Source organism: Ipomoea nil, unplaced genomic scaffold, assembly GCF_001879475.1.
Source record: "Ipomoea nil cultivar Tokyo-kokei standard unplaced genomic scaffold, Asagao_1.1 scaffold1407, whole genome shotgun sequence".
NCBI lineage: Eukaryota > Viridiplantae > Streptophyta > Magnoliopsida > Solanales > Convolvulaceae > Ipomoea > Ipomoea nil.
This window is the reverse complement of record NW_017617835.1, coordinates 5,276,562-5,290,527: the sequence shown is the minus strand read 5'-3', so window position 1 is coordinate 5,290,527 and position 13,966 is coordinate 5,276,562. Positions and strand designations below refer to the sequence as shown.

General features: G+C 36.2%; 1 protein-coding gene across 1 annotated transcript; it reads left to right on the top strand.

Moving 5' to 3' along the window:
• The first annotated feature begins 2,655 nt into the window (after positions 1-2,655).
• Positions 2,656-7,008, top strand: LOC109186863 (cytosolic endo-beta-N-acetylglucosaminidase 1). Its single transcript, XM_019337032.1, has 11 exons — positions 2,656-3,344; positions 3,499-3,636; positions 3,723-3,832; positions 3,931-4,042; positions 4,135-4,242; positions 4,390-4,502; positions 4,883-4,964; positions 5,144-5,224; positions 5,646-5,698; positions 5,983-6,118; positions 6,193-7,008. The coding sequence occupies exons 1-11, from the start codon at positions 2,856-2,858 to the stop codon at positions 6,916-6,918; spliced, it is 2,148 nt and encodes a 715-aa protein (XP_019192577.1). The 5' UTR covers positions 2,656-2,855; the 3' UTR covers positions 6,919-7,008.
• Positions 7,009-13,966: the final 6,958 nt, after the last annotated feature.

Genomic DNA, 13,966 nt, shown 5'->3' with positions numbered 1-13,966 from the left:
CTGGCCAACTGGTTAATTACGAAAAGTCTTCACTTAATTTTAGCAAAAATGTGGGAGTGGCAGTGAGGGGGTCTGTAGGTGCTACTCTTGGAGTGAGAATGGAGGGTAATGCAGGGAACTATCTTGGCTTACCATCTCTAGTTGGCAGGAACAAAACAGAAATCTTGGGGTTCATTAAAGAAAAGATTTTTTCTAGAATAAAATCCTGGAACCACAGGTTTCTATCTAGGGCGGGTAGAGAGGTCCTCTTGAAGAGTGTTATTCAAGCTTTACCTTCATATGCCATGAATTTGTTCTTGCTTCCTCAGGGGCTGGTAAGTGATATTGAGAGAACCATGAATGGGTTTTGGTGGGGGAATGGAGATACGCAGGGTAAGGGGTTAAGATGGAAGGCTTGGGATAAGTTGTGTGTTCCAAAGAAATGGGGTGGCATGGGTTTTCGTAGGATTAAAGACTTTAATCTAGCCTTGCTATCAAAACAAGCTTGGAGATTGTTCAACCATCCTGAGTCGCTTGCTGCAAAAATAATGAAGGCAAAGTACTATCCGAATTCCCAGTTTTTTGATGCAAAAAAGGGGGGTAATCCATCCTTCGTTTGGGCTAGCTTGCTCGAAACAAAAGGAATCATCCAAGGTAATTGTCGATGGAGAATTGGAAACGGGCTCTCTGTCCGTATTTGGCACGACAACTGGTTGCCAGACGTCAACAATCCTAGGATCACCACTCCTCCTTTTCCCTACCTTGCAAATGCATCTGTGAACTCTCTGTTGAATAATCATGGATCAGGCTGGGATGATGAAGTGGTCAGAGATATCTTCAACTCTAGAGATGCTCAGCTTATACTAAGCATTCCAATCCCGCAGGGTCCTAGAGAAGATAAGATGATTTGGGTCAAAGACGAGAAAGGAGTCTTTACTGTTAAAAGTTGCTATAAAGCCATATCACTTGACCTGGACAGTGTTCCTATAGCAAGTTGGTCTACCATCTGGAACGTTCACCTCCCGCCGAGAGCAAAGACTTTTATCTGGCAAGTATGTTCTGGTTGTCTCCCAACTGCAGATTTGTTGCGTCATCGGAGAATAGATTGCAGTCCTTTGTGCCCTTTGTGTCTTAATGTTGAGGAATCAGCCTTCCATATTCTAGCTGAATGCAGTTTCGCGACTCAATGTTGGCGCCTTTTTGAGCCCTTACCGGCTACGAGTCAAGCCCAAAGCTGTTCGGAGTGGATTACCAAATGTTTCGAGAGTTTGCAGCCGCCACGGGCCAGTCTCTTTGTTATTATTTGCTGGAATATTTGGCGGGCAAGGAACGAAAAAGTGTGGAAGAATATCTGTCTACCAGCCAAAGCAGTGGTGGAGAATTCTAAAGCTTTATGGAGGGATTGGAAAGCTTGTACTGAAGTGGATGACCAACAGAGACGCAGCCAGCACCAGTATATCACGAAGTGGATCAGGCCGATGCAAGGGTGGTTCAAGCTCAACGTCGATGCGGCTCTAGATATTAACTCCAGGAAAATGGGATTGGGTTGGGTTCTCCGTAATCATCATGGTATCTTCCACTCAGCAGCCTGCAATTCTTGGATTGGTGTGCTCTCTCCTAAAGAAGCCGAGGCTTTAGCCATCAGGGAAGCTCTCAGCTGGTGCAAACGGCAACACATTGATTACATTCATGTGGAATCAGACTCTTTAGTGGTTGTCCATGGTCTTTCATCTCCGGCCTTTGTTACCTCTTTTGATTTGCTTCTAGCTGATATTAAAGATCTCTTAAGCACTTTTTGCTCATTGTTGTATCTCTTTTGTTAAACGTTCTGCGAACCGGACGGCCCATCTCCTAGCAAGGGAGTCCGTTTCTATGTCTGAACGTAAGAAGTGGTTTTCAGCCCCTCCTTCCTTCATTTGTAATGCTCTTGCTGTTGATTTAATATAAGTTTGCTTGTTGTTGTTTCAAAAAAAAAAAAAAAAAAAAAAAAAAAAAAAAAAAACCAATGACAGCTTTTGAAAAGTGAAAACATTGCCTCTCGAAAGGAATATTGATAAGTATTGACACCTATTTTACTTATGATCTTGAAAAAATGGTTAAATTATCTGTAATTGGGTCCTCTAAGTAAAAATAAGTTTAATTTAAATTAGTGAGTGTTTAAGAAAGACAGTCATGGCCGTCTAAGAAAGATGACCATTGTCGTAAAAAATTTTGAAACTTTGAATTTATTTTGGACAGCCATGGCCGCCGTCCAGATCTGGAAGACGGCCATGACAGTCTTTTTTAGACAACCACGACTGTCCATTAAGGAGACATTTATCCGTGATCATCGCTGGAAAATCGATGACTGTATTTTTTTTTTCTTAAATAAATAACAAGTTTAAATTTTTTTTAAAAAGAGACGTGTCAAACTTAGGATGAGTTAATATGCTAAAAAAATCAATTTGAATTTAATTGAATACTTATACTGGTTTAAGATATTTGAATTGAATTTTATTTTTTTTAATTTAGAGGACCAATTACACTGTCCGATTAACTTAAAATGCTAATTTAACATTTTTCTTATGATCTTTTATTAGCTAAAATCACAAATTACAATTTACATTATACACACACCCATATAATAATTACAAATTTCACATGATCATTAAAAAAATAAAATAAAAATCACTATTATCCACTATTTTGGATCTAATCCACGAGGGGAATCCTCGGGAGAAACACCGCCATGAATGGCGGGAGACGAGTAATTTCCAATCCAAAAGTTCCTTTCCGTTTACTCTAAAGTCAGTTGTATCTCAACGTTCACTTCAACGGTCAACTGCGTTCATGGATTCTCACCCAATGCTCTTTACAAATCCGGCGTTTGTTATCCGATGCTATCCCCATTCCGATCATATGTAAAATCCCGCCACCGCCATACCCTAGCGAAGTTCAAATCTCGTCTCGATTCTCTCCTCCGTTTCGTCTCTGCTTTCAATCCAATGGCCGAGTCCAACTCCTCCGGCGATGCACCGCCGTTCGATCCTTCAGTTCCATCAATTCCGATCTCTTACCCGCTGAAAACTCTGGAAGAGCTCGAGTCTAGATCCTACTTCGACTCCTTTCACTTCCCGTTCAACAAGGCCTCCGTCAAGCTCCCCGCAGCTCCCGCCGGCCCGCTGCCGGAGCGGCCGAGGATTCTGGTTTGTCACGACATGGAGGGAGGGTACCTTGATGATAAGTGGATACAGGGCGGTAGTAATCCCGATGCTTATGCTATATGGCATTGGTATTTGATGGATGTGTTCGTTTACTTCTCGCACAATTTGGTTACTCTGCCGCCTCCTTGCTGGACCAACACTGCTCACAAGCATGGCGTTAAGGTATATATAAATGCTTTGCTTCTCACAAAACAGAACACCTTTCTATCATCAATTAATACTATCATTTTATCAAAACAGCTAACACAATTAACTATCATCTTTAGCCATTACTCTCAAGTTTTATTTTAATTTTCAATTGTCTTTTTAAAATAAGGTACTTGGGACTTTTATCCTGGAGTGGGATGAAGGGGTAATTATTGCTGACAAACTACTATCAACAAAGGATTCAGCTTTCATGTATGCCGAGCGACTAACTGAGCTTGCTGTTGCTTTAGGCTTTGATGGCTGGCTGGTATGCTTTGGGTGCCAAGGAATGCAAAAATTAAGTTGTCTTTCTGTAAATTGCTTTGTATGATTTATTCTGTGGTCTATTGCCAGATTAACATGGAAGTTAAGCTGGATGTTGGACAGATCCCTAACCTGATAGAATTTGTCAACCATTTAACCGAGACCATGCATTCCTCAGTCCCTGAATCTTTGGTTATATGGCAAGTGTCGTGATGCTTAACCTTGTGATTATTTGAGTTGCCCAATTTTAGGGGAACCACATTGCAATTATTGATTATGCATTATCATTATGCTGCAGGTATGATAGTGTTACCACTGATGGCAGTCTTCTCTGGCAAGATCAATTAAATGAAAAAAATAAGCCTTTTTTTGATGTATGTGATGGCATATTCGTTAACTATACGTGGAAGGTATTCTTTCTCTGAGTTCCTTACTTCCTTATAATCATGGTTAATTAAATTACCTCGGTCTCTTGCTTAATCTTTTCTCCTATACTTTCCAGGAAAGTTACCCTATGGAATCAGCTGCTGTTGCTGGTGAAAGAAAGTATGATGTCTACATGGGAATTGATGTTTTTGGAAGAAATACTTATGGTGGTGGGCAATGGACTGTAGGTTTATATACTAAATTACTAATTACTCCGTACATATTTTGCTTTTATATTGCCTCTCAACAGTCAGTTGTAAATTCACAACATTTGAACATTGTTAAGGTCTGAGTTCATAAAGCACTACTAACTCCTGTTAGATTTGTGCAGACAAATGCAGCCCTTGATGTGATTAAGAAGGATAATGTTTCGGCAGCCATATTTGCCCCTGGATGGGTGTATGAGACTAAGCAGCCACCTGATTTTCAGACTGCTCAAAATCGGTAGGACACCTTATTATTTTGGAATAGGTTCAACATGCTCCATTGTTTCTGTTTTAATTATTTCTCTTCTGCCTGAAATGCAATTATTCTTCTCTTAATTTGTCCCTTTTAATCTGGTTTAGTGAGGGGCAGCTCTGAGCGATATACTCAGACTGTTATATTAAGTCCCATCTTACTCAGAGTTATAGTTTGTTAATGCAATTAGGTAAACAAAAGGTAGATCTGTCTTACATGTCTTGTTAAACTGAGCATTGTGTTTTTTGTCTGATTGGAATACATTATATCGAGTATATATCAAAGTATAGCCACCGAATTTCTATCCTCATGGAAACTTATTGTAACTTTTTATTCTGAATTTCTTCTCTGTCATTTATTTGCAGTTGGTGGGGGCTTGTAGAGAAATCCTGGGGCATTTCACAGAAGTATCCCCAAGTGCTTCCATTTTACTCAAATTTTGATCAGGTATCAACTCAGAACATGGAGTATTTTAATTTGATACATTGCTTATCAAATTATGCTGCTATTTCCATTCATTTTTGTTGTTTGAGCGCCAAAACTGGATTTGATACAATATTCCTGAGTTGGGGTACCCAAGAGCAAACTATTCTCAGAATATATCTTTTTCATGTTATTGTCACTAGGGTCATGGTAACCATGTTTTTATTGATGGAGTGCAAATACTAGATGCTCCTTGGAACAACATTTCTTTACAAAGCTTCCAGGTATGCTCCTCCTAATATCGATAGTTCCATCCATACGTTCTTTCTCCCTTCTATGCGACTTTCTGGTGTCCATTTCTTTACAAAGCTTCCAGGTACGCTCCTCCTAATATTGATAGTTCCATCCATACGTTCTTTCTCCCTTTTATGCAACTTTCTGGTGTCCATTATGAAACACTTCAAATTTTCCACATTTTGCAAATTCAGACTTTATATACAACCTATATAAACACCTCTATGTTCAACCCAATACTCCATCTTGATGATTAAACAGTTCAGTTTATGTCAGCATGCTTCATAGTTTTGAATGTAGTGCTAATTCTCGTGACCCAATCATTACTATTCCATGCAATGCAGAGCTGTTTGTGTGTTTCTTTGTAACCTTATTGGATTTGCCTCACTGATATTTTCGATTTCGTCTTAGCCATTCCTTGTTTCTGGAGAATCTACAACCGGCACAATTGAAGTTTTTGTTGAGTAAGTTTATTTGCTAAATTCCATCTCGCGTATATTGCCATTTATGAAATGATATTGTCAAATATCTGCAGCATCCTGCTCTATACTAGATTGGTAGTGAATATTTTGATCGAGTGATCCAGTTGCATTTGTGTCAACGTTATTCCTTCAGACATTTAAGTACACCGAACAATCTCACATCAAAACTTAATTATCCCATGGTTTTAAAAACTTTTTCCGTTTAAAGTTCTGAATAGATTACTTGATTATACACACGAGGCTTAACCTATCTTCGGATTTCGTAGTTTTAAGGAAGGATCTTATAGTGGTGGAGGGAACATCACGTTTAGAGGAACTCTTGACAAAAGTGCTCATTTCAGAACAAGGTTATTCGAGGGAAACCTTCTTTTGGGAGATTCACCATTGAACTTCACATATTCTGTAAGCCAATTACATTTGTTGAATAAATCATTAGTCCTGAATTCTTTAGCTGCTCATTTTCAGAACTGATACAGGTAAAATCTAGCGGGAGCTCGTTCATAGGTCTTTCTCTTCTCTTCTCGTCTGCATCCAACGAGAAAAAGTCAGTATTGTTAGCATCTAGCAGCGATCCCTTGCACACATACGACCATTTAGCAAGTCACTTTGACAGCGTTATCATGCCCCACCAAGTCACAAAGCATGGAGCAAAACCGGGATGGGTTGTACAAGAAAGTTCTATAGCGATGGATGGATACACATTAACAGAAATCGGTGCCACGTGTTATAAGCTCAAGACTGAACCTACTTCTGAGCCTGAACAGACAACATCCTCTTCTGGTTCATCAGACTACCATGCAGTTCTTGGGCACATTGCAGTCAGAACTCCTGAAACGAACCCGATCTTACCACCCGCGAATTCATGGCTCATTGATAGCAGATATGTTGCATGGTCTTCAGGCTCAAGGAAACTCAGTTTGATGCTTACGTGGCAACTGAAAAATGGGAATGCTGATCTGTCCATGCAGTACAACATACATGTCCAGAAAGTAACCAAATCCTCAAATGAAGAACTCAACAATGGGGTTAGAGGAGCCCAGTTTCTTGGAGCTGCAATGGTTGAGGCCTTTTATATCTCTGATCTGGAGATTCCAGATGGAACATCCACTCTCAAATTCATCATCCAAGTCACCATTGATGGAATTTCCCAGAAGCTAGAAGATTCTCCATCTTATCAGCTGAATGTTCAACAAGATTCATAATATCAGTATACTGCATTTCATGATATAACATCTTTCCTGTCAATTTATGTATACCTAAAATAAAAACAAAAAGAAATGTTTTTAGATTTCTATCCCTTTTCAAGGGTTTTAGGAATAGGGTAATAATTAACAAGTTCATAATAATAAACTTCGTATCCAGTTCGTGCATGAATTATGTTAGATATATTAAATATAATATATTTAATATAATATATATTAAATATAATATAATATATCTATAATATATATATAATATATATTTGAGAAGAGAGAGAGAGGAAGAATTGAATTCACTTGATTGATATTTGAAAAAGATTGATACACAGCCTTTTTATAGTAAAGGAGAAATAATAATAAAGCTAAAAATTAGGAATGTATGCTCCATGTACTCCACATACACTAAGCCACATACTGCATACACACCACCCACTACTTAATTTAATTAACAAACTAATTAACTCTTGGTTTAACAATTATAATAATAATATTATTATAACATTGCCTCCTTTAAACCAAGTTGGATATATTGGTCATCCCAATTTCCTTCTTCAATTTAAGAAATGTCTTCGTCTTCAAGTTGGATATACTGACTTGTATTTCGTTCTGTAAACCCACTTTACTCCAATTGGCTTCTTCCCAGGAGGTAAATCTGTTAACTCCCAGGTACCATTCTTCTCAATGGCACGTATCTCCTCATCCATCGCCTTAAGCCAATGAGTTTCTGTAGCAGCCTCCTCAAAAGTTAAAGGATCACAATCTGCAAAGAGAGCAAATTGAACAATCTCTTCATCAGACAGGTCATTATCATGACCCAAAACATAATCTTGCAAGCGAGCTGGTAAGTGGCGCTCGCGCTGAGATCGCCGAACTGACGATTCTGGCTGTGAAGGAGACTGGACATTATCTGGAATCGGTTGCTCTTCAACAATATTTTCAACAGCAGGAATAACAACTGAACTTTCATCTTTAGCTAACCAATCCCAGGCACCATATTCATCAAAAGTGACATCACGACTTATAACAACCTTTTTAGTTTCAGGATTGTATAGTTTATAAGCCTTTGAAGCGTCACTATAACCAATGAATATGCATTTCTCACCTTTATCATCCAACTTCTTTCTCAATGGATCTGGCACATGTGCATATGCCAAACATCCAAAAACCTTGAGATATTTGATAGAGGGTTTTCTCCCACTCCAAGCTTCTTCGGGCGTCTTATCATGGACACTCTTAGTTGGACACCTATTCAACACATAGACAGCACAAGCAACAGCTTCTGCCCAAAAAGGTTTAGGCAGATCCTTGGATTTCAACATGCACCTTACCATATCCATGATAGACCTATTCTTCCTCTCAGCCACTCCATTTTGTTGTGGAGTGTATCTAGATGTCATTTGGTGCTGAATACCCTTTTTCTTCAGAAAATCATCACAGGCAATATATTCTGTACCTCTATCAGTTCTCAAGATTTTAATTTCATAACCAGTCTGCTTTTCAACAAAAGCCTTAAATTGTTTGAAAACATCACATGCTTCAGACTTTTGCTTCAGAAAGTAAACCCATGTTTTTCTACTGAAATCATCAATGAAAGTAATAAAGTACTTACAACCTCCATGTGAGGGAACCTCCAACGAACATAGGTCTGAGTGAATAATCTCCAACTGTTTTGTAGCTCTCCTTGACTTGCCCACGGGAAAGGGATCTCTATGCTTCTTCCCAATCACACAAATCTCACAGATACGATCAGGGACATTCACAACAGGTAAATCAGAAACAAGTTCCTTTCTCGCAAGATAGTTTAATCCAGAGAAATGGAAATGCCCAAATCGCATATGCCATAACCAATTATCATCACAAACTTCAGAATTAAAGCAAGCAAGTAGAGTATGCTTAATTTTCAAAGGAAATAGTCGATTTTGGGACATATTTACCTTTGCAATCAAAACTCCTTTAGCATCTGCAATGGTACAACACCCCTGAGCAATATGTATCTTATATCCTTTTTCTGACAACTGACCCATACTCAACAAATTTTGGTGTAGTTCAGGAACATAGAACACATCGGATATAAAATTGTGAGTACCATCCTTCAACTGAATAGAGATTTTACCTTTTCCCAAAATTGGCACTTTTGACTTGTTGCCAAATGTCACTTCAGACCGGACTGATTCATCTAGTTCGGAAAACAATTCTTTCTTCCCACACATATGGTTACTACACCCAGTATCCAAGAACCATATGTTCTTATCTGCAGAAAAACTATCGCTGGCTAAAAGTAAAGTTTCAGAACTCTCACCAAACTTTTCAGCAGTGTTTTCAGCAATGTTTGCTTGATTTCCACGATTGTTGTCCTCATTATACCAACAATCTGCAATCTTGTGCCCATACTTGCCACAATTGTAGCAATGAAATGGAAATTTACCTTGTTTGGTATTACCTCCACCTCTTCCTTGGTTGGAGTTACCACGTCCTCCTCCTTGGTTAAAGTTACCACGACCTCTTCCACTAGAACCTCCTCTTCCTCTTCCACGACCTCTACCAGATCCTCCACCTCTTTGATTAGTGCCAGTCACATTAAGGGTGACTTGACTCTTCAAAGCTTCTTCTGCTAGTGGTTCCGATTTTGACGCAATCCTGTCAATATGACTTTCTACCATACCTTTCAGCTCTGCAATTGATAAGAGCTCAGTTTTGTGTGACTCTGTGATCGAAGCCACCACATGGTCATACTTCATCGGCATAGTTCGAAGAACTTTTTCAACCACTGCACCATCTTCAATCGTATCTCCATATAGCCTCATCTTATTCACCATATCAATAAGACGAGTGAAATACGCATCTACTGTTTCTGTAGAGGTCATCTCACAATTATCGTACAACCTTCTCAACGATTGCAACTTAGACTTCTGCGCCCGATCAACTCCTTTGTGTGACACCTTTAAGATGTCCCAAGCTTGTTTTGCTGTTTGAGCACGAGCTAATTGCCCAAAAATGGAATAATGAACACCTTGGTGAATCTGACCCAAGGCCAATTTATCTCGCCGTATAGCGGCTGCATCAGCTCCTTCGGGTAGACCGGGATCAACAAAGCTCCAAAGATTTTGAGCTTGCAAATGTGTGGACATCATAATTTGCCAATAATTGTAATCGAGGTTCTCGTCCAATTTGGGACCCGACCATACAATATTGAAATTTGTGGCCATAATTCACTATGAAAAATACCTCGGGGTTGAAAGGTTGACTGGCTCTGATACCAAATGTTAGATATATTAAATATAATATATTTAATATAATATATATTAAATATAATATATTTAATATAATATATATTAAATATAATATAATATATCTATAATATATATATATAATATATATTTGAGAAGAGAGAGAGAGGGAGAATTGAATTCACTTGATTGATATTTGAAAAAGATTGATACACAGCCTTTTTATAGTAAAGGAGAAATAATAATAAAGCTAAAAATTAGGAATGTATGCTCCATGTACTCCACATACACTAAGCCACATACTGCATACACACCACCCACTACTTAATTTAATTAACAAACTAATTAACTCTTGGTTTAACAATTATTATAATAATATTATTATAACAAATTAGCCTCTAGGTGAATATATGTATGGATCAATATCGTACTTATTCTTGTTTAATATATTGCGCCAAGTTTCAAATGGTGCAATTCTATTCTCAATAATCTTGATGGAATGGAGTAACTCTGACTAAGTTGGTTAAATTATTGATTTAGTAATCACAAAATTACAAGTTTGATTCTTAGTGTAATAATTATTAGGCTTTTTTTTTTTTTTTTTAAACCAGTTAGCTATGGGTAACATAGCTCGGTTTACCTTCATATAGTCCTTCGCCAGCTAGAGTCGCAAAGCAAGATTTACTCCATGCACATCCAAGATTTACTTCATGGGACGAATTGGGATTTTATTGACTTAGAGTTAATACCTTGATTTGGTCCATCGACTATTATGATTTCACCACTTTGGTCCTCGACTTTTAAACTTGTTCAATTTCATTCCAATTATGCAATTTTTATTTAAAACAGTCCTGATTGATGACCATTTTGGTTAACAATTGCATAGTTGGAGATGAGATTAAATAAATTTAGAAGTCGAAGATTAAAGTGGTGAAATCCTAATAGTAAGGAATCAAGTCAGGTATTAACTCATATTTTAAATTTCTCATCACCCTGCCAAGAAAAAGTGTTCTTAATGCAACAATATTATCCTCACAAACCTTTATTATATAAGGATAATATTAATTATTGCTAATAATTGTTTTCCCCTACGAACCAAGCAATGGAATATAAAATTTGCACACATTAATTCCTTCCTAGCTTACCCTAAAATTTTAATCCCACATTCTCACTTATCATGAATTCTTTTATGCAAATTAAACCACATCGACCATTAGGATTGAATCCATATATGCCACTGTATAAATGATCAATGACTTAAATTTACACCATAATCACAATTAAGTAATTATATATTCATCTTAGATTCTAAGTTATCAACATATACACAAGTCATTAATTTGAAATTAGTTTTTTTCAATTCACATGTTGTGTATCACAATATCTTTGAAATGGTCACTAATTGCATACTTTGACACAATTCAAAACTTTATGTAAATAATTTATTTTTCTTTTGGATTGGTGTGATCATATCATGAACAATTATAACCATCAACTTCACAAAAGTTGATAGATCCCAAAAAGCAAGTTGCAATATTTGAAATAAAGATATCAACTATGAAAATAGTTAGTTATGTTCAATCAAGGGGCTGCTTGGCCTCATGTCTATATATATGTTCTAAAGGTACTTTGTGTCACGGGATTAATTAAATATTAATTATTATTGTTCTTAGAAGATCCAAGCTGCTAGCCATCCACACCTTCTCCAGGAAATCATAGAAAATGACAAATTTATTGTATAAAAAGTGACCGTGTAAAATTTTAATTATGTAAAGTTCAGATTCTAGAAGTGTAGAATTTATTGGGAGTTGGTTATATATATATATATATATATATATATATATATATATATATATATATATATATATATATATATATATATATATATATATATATATATATATATATATATATATAGAGAGAGAGAGAGAGAGAGAGGATCATATGAGAACATTTGCTTAGGTGAGAACGTGAGAACAAATCGTGTGCATCCATTTAATATTTTTTAATGGTTTAGATTATATTATATATTAAATGTGTGCGAACGTAAATTAAATGTGTGCAAACGCGATTAAGTGTCCTAATCTTGGTAAACAATGAAGAGTAAGAAAGAGATAAGAGATGGACCCATCTAGGAATTTGCAAATTATGGTTCATCCTAAACAAATAGGTGTCTTGTGCAATAATTTAAATTTGATCATCTTTTATATAATTATAAATAAAAATTTAAAAATAATTTTTATTAAAATGTTAATACCAAAATACAAAATATCCAACATAGATGAATAATGTCTTGAAAACATAATTATAAGACATATATACTTCAATTGTTCGAAAATTATTTAAATTTTTTAGAGATAATTAAAATTAAACCAAATCATTATTCATATATCGATGGATTAATTAATTAAATCTTACTTGAAGAAAATACGATAACATTTTCAATTGATTGAATATCAAAATAGCCAAATAGGGATCAGAAGACTGATGTATGGTCAAGATCGATTTGGAGTTTAGTTGGTAATTGACCATAAATATAATGGATGATAAGACAATTAATGTTTCATGAAATAATTAAGACAGATTAAAACATTAAATCTTACAAAATATATCTTTATATTACTATACAAAATAAATAGCTATATGCATATATATCCTGTGATTGAAAGATGACGCTAACAACTACACAAATATAAGAAAATTAAAATTGTGTGTTCGCTATTAAATTAATTATAATTTTTTGAGTAGTGATATACCACTGCTGAAAATTATTGGATTTCTGACCACGTACTTAAAAGTGATCTTAAATCAAGTCGAAAGTCTTGTTCCGATCACATTTGGTATTCAGAAAAACCTTTGTTGCTATTTCCGACCATTTTTTGCTTTCGACTTGATTTAAGATCACTTTCAGGTGATCAGAAATTTTATAATTTTCAGCCGTGTACGCTTAATCTTCAATTTGTATCAGGATAACACTTTCACTAATAGTTATATCTTTTGGCATAGTATGGTGATTGTGGTCTCCAACAAGTAATTAATTAAAGGAAAACATGTGTTATTATGAAGTGATGAATTTGGACACTTTATGGGTGTCCCCACAATCCCCATAGGCCATGCATGTGAATGAGTTCGTCATAGAGAATCGATGAATATCACGTTACTTGGATTTTCGTTATCCCATCCATCACATTCCTTAACCTCTTCTACTCTTCTTCTTCCCAATTTAGTGAAGAATTCTACGAAACGTTTATCACTACGCTAATAAATATACTGGTAATGATGTGTAATTTTATTTTCTTAAACTTACGTAACAACTAGCTCTACGCTTCGATAATAAAATATTGAACTTGATTTTTTAAGTCGTCGTGCATAGTAATACTTGTGTGGTTAAGATTTTATGATGGGTACGTTTTGGATGTGTCTTTGTCCGATGATTAAAAGTGCAAAGAATGCATGCATGCATGCTGCGATAGTTGGCGAAAACAAACAAGGCCGAAGCTGCCTTTGGTTTACTTTGTCATAACGTTATATATAGGAAACGGAATTCTGAAAAGGAAATGTGGAATTGTATTTGTGTGAAAAAAACATTAAAAGATGCTTCCTAATCTTTCATATACTTTGTAATTATATTGTATGTACATGTTGACTGGATACTTCCCACCTTGGCCTATGTGCTTTTGAGAACCCGTTGCCACTTCTTAGATGGAAGGACCAATATTAACCCGTGTGTTACAGCTCGATCTTATGTCGTCTTTGTTCGTAATCTATCACCTGATCGAGTTGTTCGTGAGGGCATATTAAATGCAAATTTTAATTAATATGAT

Bases quoted from the DNA above. Each gene is read 5' to 3' on its own strand.
- LOC109186863 (XM_019337032.1), top strand. From the start codon at position 2,856: ATGCTATCCCCATTCCGATCATATGTAAAATCCCGCCACCGCCATACC. The intron at 3,345-3,498 runs GTATATATAAAT...TTTTAAAATAAG, and splicing joins CTCACAAGCATGGCGTTAAG to GTACTTGGGACTTTTATCCT. The intron at 3,833-3,930 runs GCAAGTGTCGTG...ATTATGCTGCAG, and splicing joins CCTGAATCTTTGGTTATATG to GTATGATAGTGTTACCACTG.